We start from the raw sequence: 12,271 nt of genomic DNA on the forward strand, positions 1-12,271 counted from the left end.
TTCGCCTGACAAATTTCACCAAACTTGAACACCATGCGAAATCCGCGAGGAGTAATTCTTCATCACCAGAAGTACATTGCGCGGAATTCACAATCATGCACTTTGCCATTAAAATGACTCTATTTCGCCCGTGGAATTTCACAGTGCAAAGGTAAATGTGACCACACCTTAAGACAAGACAGGCAGGGTTTCAACTCCCAATCTTTTGACTGAAGTCCAGTGCTTTAACCACTGCACCACATAATCGACAAGTCTTAATGACACCAAAGAGACAGTCCAAGTTAAGAGTTGCTGAGAAAATTTTGTTACAGCTAAGTGGTTGTGAACTGAAGGATACATTGTGTAGTGAAGTATGGGCTACATTGTAGTAACCCCAACATGAAGACTCAAAGGTCAACAGACAGGGTTGGGAAGGTTACTTTTGAAATGTATTCCACTGCAGATTACAGAATACATGCTGTAAAATGTAATTTGTAACATATTTTATTAGATTACTCAGTAACGTATTCGAAATACTCTGGATTACTTCTTCAGCACTGGTAGATTTTTTTTCACTTGTTTTGACTATAAAAACTCTGCCAGTACAGTAAGACAAAATACACATGTTAAAAATACATTCTCTGAAAAACCTAAATATCTTATGCAGAGTTGTTTCTAAAAAAAGATAAATCAAATTGATCTTGTTTTAAGGATTTTTAGATATTTTTACAGGAAAACAATACAAACATTATTATCAAGAATACGATTTTTGCCCTAATATCAAAGGTCTTACTAGAAAAAAGAAATTATGATCCAAAGTGAATTTTCTTGGTAAATAAATATGATCGTGCCTGGTAACGTGCATGTAAAATGGCTAGAAATAGCATTTTAGCTTAGCAAAAAGCTAACAATTTACACAAGGCTTATTTCTATTTCTTCTGCTCCAAACTTACTTCAAACTTACTTCTCTGTCTGCTCGTATGAATGTAACACATCATAAGAGAGTTTCACCGCTGTTCAAATGCACTTTGGATCGCATCATTTATATGTATAAGTGTTTTCCATCTGAAAGGACTAAATATTAAATGAAACAAAGGACAATAAAATGCAAAGTAATCTCTTCAGTAATCAAAATACTTTTTGATTGTAACTGTATTCTAAATACCAATGATTTAAATTGTAACTGTAGTGGAATACAGTTACTTATATTTTGTATTTTAAATACGTATTCCCATTACATATATTCCGTTACTCCCCAACCCTGTCAACAGAAGTACAGTTTTAAAAACAATCCTTTGCTGGACTCGAACATCCCATTGAACCATAGTCCAGAGCTTTAAACGCTGCACCAATCAATTGACTCTTCTCAATGATGGCAAAGAGACAATCCAAGTTTCCAGTTAACACAAAAAAGCATTGGTTAGCATGCTAACCAATTAGTATGGTATGCTAATGTTGCCTATGGATAGCATGAAAACAAAATAGTCTTAAAAGATAGAATACATGTATTCTATATAGTATTATATACTTTAAGGCTATTTTGTTCTAAATGCTAACTGATTACCATGATAGCATAGCATGTAGTATGCTAAACATGCTAATTTTCATTGGAACTGTAAGTTCTGCTCAGGTACCGAAATTGCTCAGGTACCCTCAGGACATGATGTCAAAGACATATACACATTTTCTTATAAATCTGACAAACAGTTAAAAAAATACTTCACTTTATATTAAAAGTCTAAATGGCAGAAAGGCAATATCACCGATAATTGGAATCGCTGAAATCCTCATGACCCAAGAAATCCATAGACACCAAACACAGGAATATTAGGACAAATGGCTCAGAAGTTATGAGCAAAAGTAGCAGTTTTTGAGATATCACAAAACTTGGCATGTACACTCGGATCATGGACTTAATGAAGCATACCAAATTTTTCCTTCGATAGACCAAAGAGTTTTGTCAGCCTCACTTCCTGTTTCACATCAACATCGATAACTTTGTTTTGCCGTAACTTCCAAATGGTAATGAGAATCAAAATACTGTTGAGTCATTTCTGTGTGGCTCAGTCTGAAGATCAGACAAATTGAATATTCAGGCAAAATGGAAAAAGTTTGTAGGGCATGAAAAGAAAAATGGGTAAATGTCACAATCCAAGATAGTGGCCACTGTAATGGGGGGAGTTTTAATGTAAGGGGTCCATCATAATCATCATGAGCAGAGAAATTTGAAAATAAGAGTTTTGTTTCTAGGCCAAAATGTTTTGTTTCCAGACACCCTAAACTTTGTCAGAGGGTTATTTACTGTATGCCAACCCCTATCATTGTGACAAACAATCAGTTTCCTATGAACGGTCCTATGAGGGCTACCATAGACTCCCATTGCAGGGTAAGAATAATAATAATAAGAAAACTAACAAATACAATAGGGGCTCCGCCTCTTTAGGGCTTGGCCCCTAATTTTTATATATATATATATATATATATATATGTTACGGTGCCTTTTAAATGGCAACATGGGTAAAGAAAGATTATACTGTATACTAGAAAACATTAAATTTTTAGTGATACAGTATCTCTCTCGAAAGATGCAGGATGGAAGCTTTGAACTGAGGTTGATGGAAACATGACGATATGCTGATGCAGCGCTATGTCTAATTAAAGTCCAGGAGCCGAACAGGGGGCAATGTGTATGTTACAAGATCAGAGAGCATTCACATGTACCATAACACTAGAACCAGAGTTATGAAAGCAGGGAATGATAATGAACAACAAAAAATCCTCAGAAAGACCCCTGAGCCCTGTTAGCTCTAAAGTGGCTGCTAATCATGTAAAAACAAATGGAAAAAAGTGAGTAATGAATCAAGACCCAAAGCCTGAGGAAGCTGGGTGTAAAAACCTCCAAGCCACTGTATGGATGAAGGTAATGGGTTTGCAAAAGAAAATGCTTTATACTGTAAGAAGTGTCTGGGTTTTTGAGTTGCAGAAGTAACAATTTGTCTGTCAACAAATTTTCTGTATGCCACTTGAAATGACAAATGCACCATTCAAAGAGTGTGTGCATTTGGGAGTTTGGTGGTGAGTGAGAGACAAGAATCAGTATTCTGTTCAGTCATTTCTGTGAGGCTCAGTCTGAAGATCAGGCAAACAGAATATTCAGGCAACGGTATATATCCTGGAATAGCTTCAGTAGTACGACAAATTATTCTGCATCACACATGTGCACAGATAGACCCCAGGTGGTGCTTAAGCACCTGCCCTTTTGGCCTCTGACTAGGTAAGTGCACTTTTTGCAAGACATTTTTTTATTTCTTTTTCTAATTTTATATTTTAGTTTTAAAATTTGGCCAATGGCATTAATTGTCAAAGGTGTTATACTGCCCGACAACTGCATTTGTGTTCTAATTCTGCATGACAGCACGAGCCCCTGCCCCTCCCTGAGACCATCAATCTGTGCATCTTATCACATGGCTTGTTGTGCATGACACCATGGAGACTCCGCATGTGGAGGCTCATGCTACTCCCGCGATCCACACACAACTTTCCACGTGCCCCACTGAGTGCGAGAACCACATTATAGCGACAACGAGGAGGTTACCCCATGTGACTCTACCCTCCCTAGCAACCAGGCCAATTTGGTTGCTTAGGAGACCTGACTGGAGTCACTCAGCATGCCCTGGATTCAAACTCGTGACTCCAGGGGTGGTAGTCAGCGTCAATACTCGCTGAGCTACCCAGGCCCCTACAGATTTGAAAGTTTAACTGTTCATCACATTTTAATTTTAAAAGCAGCAGAATGATCCTGCTCCCTTCACCTCACCACACAGAATGCACTTAGCCTAATTGTTACAACTGAACATAGGCCTACTCTGTAGTTTGGAGGGTAGATTGGTTGGTTTATTATTTTATTTAGTCAGAGAACAGCCTCTTTCAATTTTGTGTAAAGATTTGTTGATTTTGAATGGTAACTTATTTTATAGACCACTAAAGCATGCACAATGTGGCATTGTTTTCTTTGGTGTTGCCTGTTCTTGTGATAAATGTAGAAATAGCAGTGTTTCCCATTAATTACCTAGACTGTGGTGGCCCGCCACAGTCTAATTTGTCCACAGCAGTTCCATAATGAACTGAAAATATTTTTACACTTCTCATAATAACATAAAAGATCTATAGCGTTGTGTTTTGCGCTGTTGCTTCGGCAAAGCATCTCTCACTCCCAGTCAGCATCTGAGGTTAAGTTCAGCACAGGTAAGCACTTTTGCTTCATTTCTTTGATGGCTCAAATGTATGCTCTAGTCGATGTTGTGTTTTGACCATTTGTGAACTGCGTTAAACTCCGTCTCCTTTATGTTTTGTGGGTGTGACTTTTTTGCCATGTCATCACCATTCATATCTATACAACCAATGTGTTTATGATTAAATTACTACTAGAGCACAAAATTGTTTACAAGAGCACACAGTTCTTCATCGATTTAGCCTCTTAATTTTGATCTCAAAGTGCACCAGATTGACGCATTTAACTTTAAAATGTACAACATTTTCTTGCGGGGGACCATGCTCCCGGACCGCCCCAGAGGGTCCGAGGTCCACCCACCAGTCTCACAAAATCCTGTGGGAAACACTGACAAAAGTGAGTGCTAAAGACCATCGTCCCTGTGTGAATTGAAAATTTTGTAGAAATCTGTTGAGTATTAAACATTTGCATGAGTGTATGGGTATTGAAATAAAAACAAATATGTAAGTAAAAGATGTGCTACTGTGTGTAACTTTATTTTTTATAAATAATTATGAGAGGGGTGCCCTTTTTCTTAGCTTGAGCACCAGCCTCCAAAAATGTCTGTGCACGGCCCTGTTCTGCATGTTATTCCTACAGTATTAGAGAACCATTATAGTCATAATAAAGATGTGCATTAATTTTTCACGCTGTTACAAGTACTCTGTGATATCTGCATTAACAAACATGCAACCAGCAGGATGTAGTAACCTGCACACTTGACTTCTATCTCTCAGCATATTTTTATATCCACTGTTGGATGCGTGGTGGCAAACAGCCAGCACAGATGTTTTGTTTAAACTCCAGCGATTCAAGCCAGAGAGCACAGCATTTCTGCACTCTTAACTTTTACAGTACTTTAATAATGTTAAACCACTGGTCCATCTAATGTGCTACGGTAAACAACACTATGTCTATTAGGGCTGGGTAAAAATATCGATTTTCTGATTAATCTTCATTTGAACAATCCCTGTATCGAATCTTAAATTGATAGAAGACGCAACCCTCTACAATGCAAGTAAATCACTCGCATATGCGACCAAATTTTAGTCATGTGACTAAAAATGTCTGTGATTAGCCACTGGCAGGTAAATTTTCACATTTTACTCACCAGTGATTGAGTAGTACAGTGGCGAAGATGTTCAGCACCAATATGTTTTTGTGGTAGTGAACATAATCCCACAAATGCTGTTGACTGAGATGAATTTGTACTGCATACGGAATATTCCTTTTGAACTTTGAAACTAACATACTAAACCACTGCTAAAGAGAACACATATACTGTATGTGTAATTAATAGTAATAATAATTTCTTACATTTATATAGTGCTTTTCTATGCACTCAAAGCGCTTTACATAGTATAGGGGGAATCTCCTCAACCACCACCAGTGTGCAGCATCCACCTGAATGAAGCGATGGCAGCCATAGTGTGCCAGAACGCCCACCACACACCAGCTATTGGTGGAGAGGAGAGAGTAGAGTTATAGAGCCAATTCAGGGATGGATGACAGATAAGGGCCAATGGGGGGAATTTGGCCAGGACACCGGGGTTACATCCCTACTCTTTACGAGAAATGCCCTGGGATCTTACCACAGAGAGTCAGGACCTCGGTTTAACGTCTCATCCAAAAAACGGTGCTTTTTTACAGTATAGTGTCCCCGTCACTATACTGGGGTATTAGGACCTACACAGACCACAGGGTGAGCACCCCCTGCTGGCCTCCCTAATACCACTTCCAGCAGCAACCTTAGTAATTGGACTTTTGACTCAAAACCTTATAGTTATTGAGATATATCCCTTCTATGTGCGACAGCTAACCCCAGTCCGGACCTTGATTACATTTTTTTAATTTTTAACAGTTCTAAAATTAGAATCTATATACAACTGAATGAAAAACAATCAGCAGTTGAAAACATTTCCTTAGAGTGTCTACATGTATAATTCAGTGAAAACAGTTGGGTAAATTTGGATATATTGTGTTTACTTGTTTACCCAACAGCTATAGCCAAAATATGAACCACTCACTGCTCTTGGCTGGATTAATTTAAAGGCTTTTAAAAGTATTCATGTATAATTGACATGATATAATATATATATAAATATAGGGGCAGTGATTGTTCCATTGGGGCAGTGGTGGCTCAGCGGTTAAGGCTCTGGGTTACTGGTTATATGGTTGGGGATTCAAGCCCCAGCACTGCCAAGATGCCACCACTGGGCCGTTGAGCATGGCCCTTGACCCTATCTGCTCCAGGGGCACCATATCATGGCTGACCCTACACTCTGACCCCAGCTTAGCTGGGATATGTGAAAAAAATAATTTCACTGTATATGTGCACATGTATAATGTGTGATAAATAAATACAATTGAATTAATTAATTAATTAATTAATTATACAGTGAAGACCAGTAATACAAATGCTTTATGGTCACATTCACTACAAATCATTCAGAATTTACCAGAATACTTGATACTGCTGTGAAAAACTTGTGAAAGCAATGTTTTCTTCATTTGTATTTCATTGTTCTGTTGCTTGTAATTTGTTTCTTTGTTCTAATTTTATTACTGACTGTTTACTTGTATTTAATAAGTACTTGAGAACAGGAAACAATTTTTACTTAATCAACAAAATAGTATTAGTTTTTGTAGTGGTATCAAATTGGTTTAGATAATAATTAAATTTAACTGGTATTGGTATTGACAACTGAAATTGTGGTATCGGGCACTGTAAAAATCGTATGTAATTTTAGCGGTGAAAGACTGTAAAAATGCTACAGAAATAAAACGTTGATTGATTAACGAATATTAACTAAAATATACAGTAAATATTTTTTATATATTTTAAAAGACAATACAGTAGTTTTTACAATAAAATGTTGTAAAAATAAATTTTTTAGTAAAAGTATGATTTTCCTGTATAATTAATGGTCAAAATGTACATTATGTTTAACAAGAGAGTACATGTACACCGATACCACTTTTTCTCTTCCGATCCGATTTCGATACCGGAAATCTCGGTATCGGCTGATCCCGATCCAATACCAGTGTTGTTTTTTTGCATAATCAGTTTAGAATCTCTTTACATTATTGTGTGGAACTAATTGGGAGTACTCTTTAATATGTAAAGAAACACAAACCTCTAACTACACATTATTTCAGTATAAATGTATAGCTTATTAAGAAACACTTTATTATTAACTAGTATACTGGATAATGTAGCAACAAAAATAACATTAAATCCAGTCTTCAAGTCTTCAGTAGAAAAGAAACCATTTTTTTTTTTTTTTTTTAAATGTTTCAACTTGCATCTGGACTTTAAAGGATTCAGATCTCTTTTTTGTTCAATTTAGTTGTAAGATATCAGCTCACTTTTCATTCACACAGTTATTTTTTGGAACCCATTCAACTTACTGTTACAAACTGTTATAAATTGTAAACAAATACTAATGATGACAATAATAACAATAATACAATTATTAATATTATTATTTTTGACTTTTAAATACAACAGCAATATATTTAAATCGTGCACTTTTTAAACCTTCATGCTTTTATTTTGACATTCTGAACTCTCCAGGAAGTCCTGTATGTATTCTGTTTGTTAGCAAGTTCACAGTAGTTTAACTCGCTTCTTATTCAAATTCTGGTAAAATGCTCCTCTGGTGCTGTTCTAAATGTATATTATAAGTGAATTGAACTACTGAGCATCTACATCTTAGATGTTGTTCAGGAGTAGCGCTCAAATGTTTCGCAATGCGTGATGGCTAAAATAGTCGCGAGTGTGTGTATAAACAGAGCAGTGGCATTCAGTAACGTGCTGGAGCTCCACGTGCATTTTATATATTTACTTATTAAACACAGCCTTTTGTGATTCACAGAGCTATCGTACATCTTCAAGTGGTTCTGAATAAAATACACGAGTCATATGAACTACTTTAATGGTGTTTTTATGTTTTTTTATATCATTTCTGGAGCTTGACAGTAACGAACATGACTAACACACAGTAGCGGATTTAGATCGGGCTCGTCGGACCGATACCTGATCCATCTAAAAATGACAGTATCGGAGCCGATACCGATCCAGGTATCAGATCGGTGCATCCCTACTTTTTACAATAAATTATTGTTAAAGTTACAGTAAAAAAACAATAATGGGGCATGATGGTGTTTAGTGTTTGTGTGAGTGACACTGAGCATTGTCTCTACATGTTTACTGGTCATTGCTCCTGGAAAGGCCACTACTGATGAACTTCATGTCATCATGTGCTCTCCTGTAATTATTATGGTGATTAACTATATCTTATTAAGTAAAAAGCAGATTTTTACAGTTTTGGAAGATTAATATCAAGTTTATGAGTTTTTTTTACTGTAAATTTAACAGATTGTTTTTTTCAGTGCCATCGTGGTCATGTAAAGTACAGTTTTAAACTATATAATTTACAGGTTGTTCTGTAAAGTTGTTTACATTTTTACTTTATTTTTTACATAATTATTCTGGCAACCACAGCTGCCATTTTTTTTTTTTTTTTTTTTTTTTTTTAAACAACAGGATTTTTTCACAGTGTGAATACAATGTAGGCCTATTTAAATTGTGCATGGTTCTTACTAAAATAACATTATATGAAAAGTGTGTGCACCCCTGCTCAATGTTCTTATTACTTATCACAGAGAGACAGACAGACAGAGAGAGAGACAGGTACAATTCATGACACCCCACCCCGGACTTTCCTCATTTTCAAACACTGGTTACGACCCTGCCAGACTCCCCAAATTGTTACACACAAGTAAACTTCTGTAAATTTACACATATACATACAATGTGAACTACAAAAAGCAGTATTATCAAAAACATTTGTGTCTACTTATTGCTACCTTTACTAGTAAGTCTTTCCCATTTGCACAGCATGAGTGAGGCTCCTGTTCAAATCTGGTATTTATTAGAAAAACAGAATTATAGGCATTCAATTACAACTAAGAGTCAAACTTCAAAGGTTTTACAACAAGGGTTTGTTGCAGTTCAGCAGTATTTCAACTGGACCCTTGTAATTGTAATGTGCTCAACAGATGTACCTGAAGAACATTTGCTGAAGGCAACTGAAAGGGGAACTCAATACTGAAAGGAGAGATGAGACTTGTTGGACAGCTGCCTTTATTCAAACAGCAATACTGTTAATTGACTCTTTAGTCACTTGTTCACCTATCCAGGAAGTATTATACATCTTTAGACATGCACTGATGTAAAATAAAACAGAAAGCTACTACATGATTAACTGGGTGATCTTCATCTGGGATTAGACCCAATGCTTCAGTTGTGAGAAGTTGTCAAAAGGGCCAAATCTTAGTAATTGTAAGATTTGGATTCAAATGTACAAATGCACAAAATCTTATTTTCTCTAGCAGCTGTATTCTGGTTTTAAACATTTAGTTCAAAACAGACTTAAATTAGGATATGTTTGGTGAATTCTATCCTCCAAACTACAATTCCAATATCATATCTTTGTAATAGCTGTGGGATAAGCAAGTGAACAATAAAACCACATTGACATACTTTCAGGCAAAAGTCAACCATATAATGAAGGTAGACTTTAACTGGGAGTTTTTCTTTATGTCAGATTTTTTATAAATAAAATAAAAAAATTTAAAATATCTTTTTTAATTATTTATTATAAATGAATGTATAATTAATTATAAATATAATCATATAAATATAAAGTAATTAAATGTCAAATATTTAATATATTACTGTACATTTTTTTTAAATAACATTTTACATTTTTGCTGTTGCAGGAACCATTTTGTTCTTTATAATTAAATTTAGCTTAAATTTGTTTTTCTTTAATAGTCTATTAAATGGCAGGGTCCCATTTTGACAACTTAAACCATACAGTGTGACAACATGCCCCACTGAGTCAATGTGTGCTCAATTAACTTTATTCCTGCTTGGGTAACAACGGTTAAAATATTCAATATATATATATTTTCCTGTAGTCAATCTTTAATGTATGAAATTGACTTTAAATAAATATCTAGACCATTTTACTACTATATTATCACAGATATCACAAATATAAGAAATATCTAAACTTAGTAAAAAAAAATAAATAAATAATAATAATAATAATCTATTTTCCAGGTGAGTAATGTGTTTACTAACTGCCCACAATATTCTTCACTTTATCAAATTTATATGATGCAAATATCGCTTAAGTAGCCAATAAAGCAGACAGATCTTGATATTGACTTTTCTTCAAATGTGGCCAAACTGATATGAAATTCTTACCGTTCGTGTTCATGATGGAAAAGTGTCCTCGAGCAGCTCACACTCACTCTCTCTTCACCATTTCTTCATTGCATTCTTAATAAATAAAACTGAGAGGACCTCAGGTCCAGGTGAAGGTGTGAAGAATAAACCTCTAGACTTTGAAGGACAGGGTGTATCAGCAGTGCCCACCGCTCTCTTTCTGTCTGGTTAAGGGATTGGAAAACAGTAAATCCGGATTGCACTGGAGGTCCTGCATGAGCTGCTCAATCACAGCCCGCCTGCACAGCATGAATCCCGCAGCGGAGCTCCTGTTCTGTCCCAACTGCACTCTGTCACTCCTCTGAGCGCATGTGTCCACCCGAAGATGCTCACGGGACAAAGACTGTCTTCCTCTCCTCCTCTCTCCCCTCTCCAGAGAAGACCGACACCCACCACGAGTGTAAAAATAATAAGAAACTTCCACCTTCTGGACTTTGTCGGTATTGCAATTTGTAGAGAAACACAAATGTGCTTCTATACTGCTTTAGTTGTCTATTTATCACAGTAGGCTACAGTAAACACACTGACCACAAAACTGAAACGGCTACTATTATTAGTCTGCTAACTAATTGGTTATTTTGCTGTTTCTGTTTCACAGAGTCGAGATGACCGTTTTTTTTTTTTTTTTTTTACAGTGCCTCACCTGAGTATGTATTTATCATGAATCGATGGTCCGAGGTTAGTTACGTTTATATCATTAACTACTTTGAGTTATGACAGCCAACAACTGCACAAGTTTAGCGTGAAATTTATTCATCAGTTCAGGCAATTAGAATCATCATGGCGCTGCCCAGTGGATTACTGTCGGGGACTACATTTTCTGGCGGAAGGATGGCATTTAAAGGTGCACGCAGTAATTTTTTCCTCATTAAAAAAGTTTAACCCCTAAAGACATGAGTTGTAATTTTACAATATATGTAGGAAATCATGAGCACTCACATTAAAATGAAGACTCCAGTCATATCAGTAACCTTATAAAAGCTGTTTTATCCTACATGGAGAGGGTCCACACATGGGGGCTACCATGTTAGAATCACATGACCAGCCGAATACTACTCGCTTAATCTCAGTAACCGTCCTGTTATTTGACACTTTCACTCACTGATTAAAGCAATCATGACTGACTGTGAATATACATTTCTACAATGGCATATGAAACTGAAAACTATTGATTTTAAATTATGCTGCATCCAAACCGCTAGGTGTCAGTGTACCCTGATAGCACACATACATCTCCCAGACATCTATTAGATTTGTGTGATTAGATCTGGAAGATGTCTATTTTACGTTGTTTGCTCATCTTCAATACGTCTATTTGACGTATTGTATCTGTTTCCTCTCAGATGTCCATTAGACATTTAGCAGATGTCTTAGAGACGTTTATGATGTGAAATGTTCATAAATCTGATCTTTTTTAAGCTTTTCAGCAGATGTTTATCAGATTATGATGCTTTCCAGATCAAAGATCTAAAACAGATATCTCAGGGACGTATGTGTGCTATCTGGGTAAGTCCAAGATGGCACAAAGACAAAAGTTACTGAGTGCACCTTTAATGATTTCACTTTAAAAATATATATTTTTGAAAACATTTGTGTTCCAAGTATTTTTATTATTTTATAACCATTTTATAAGAGCAATAAGGTGCTTGGGACTTTGGGAATTGTGAATATAGCTAGGCTATGCTTTGCGTCTTGCCTAACAACGCCCTTTAGCCGTGACA

At 36.1% G+C, this 12,271-nt stretch overlaps 1 protein-coding gene across 6 annotated transcripts in view; it reads right to left on the bottom strand.

The window, feature by feature from the left end:
• Positions 1 to 10,908, bottom strand: part of LOC127429130 (actin-binding LIM protein 3-like) — a 146,252-nt gene extending 135,344 nt beyond the window's left edge. For all 6 annotated transcript variants that reach the window (XM_051677968.1, XM_051677971.1, XM_051677970.1 and 3 more), the window contains exon 1: positions 10,530 to 10,908. In XM_051677968.1, the coding sequence (XP_051533928.1) occupies positions 10,530 to 10,542 (13 nt within the window). In that variant the 5' untranslated portion in view covers positions 10,543 to 10,908. The remainder of the gene's footprint in view (positions 1 to 10,529) is intronic.
• Positions 10,909 to 12,271: the final 1,363 nt, after the last annotated feature.

The sequence above is a fragment of the Myxocyprinus asiaticus genome, chromosome 38 (assembly GCF_019703515.2).
Source record: "Myxocyprinus asiaticus isolate MX2 ecotype Aquarium Trade chromosome 38, UBuf_Myxa_2, whole genome shotgun sequence".
NCBI lineage: Eukaryota > Metazoa > Chordata > Actinopteri > Cypriniformes > Catostomidae > Myxocyprinus > Myxocyprinus asiaticus.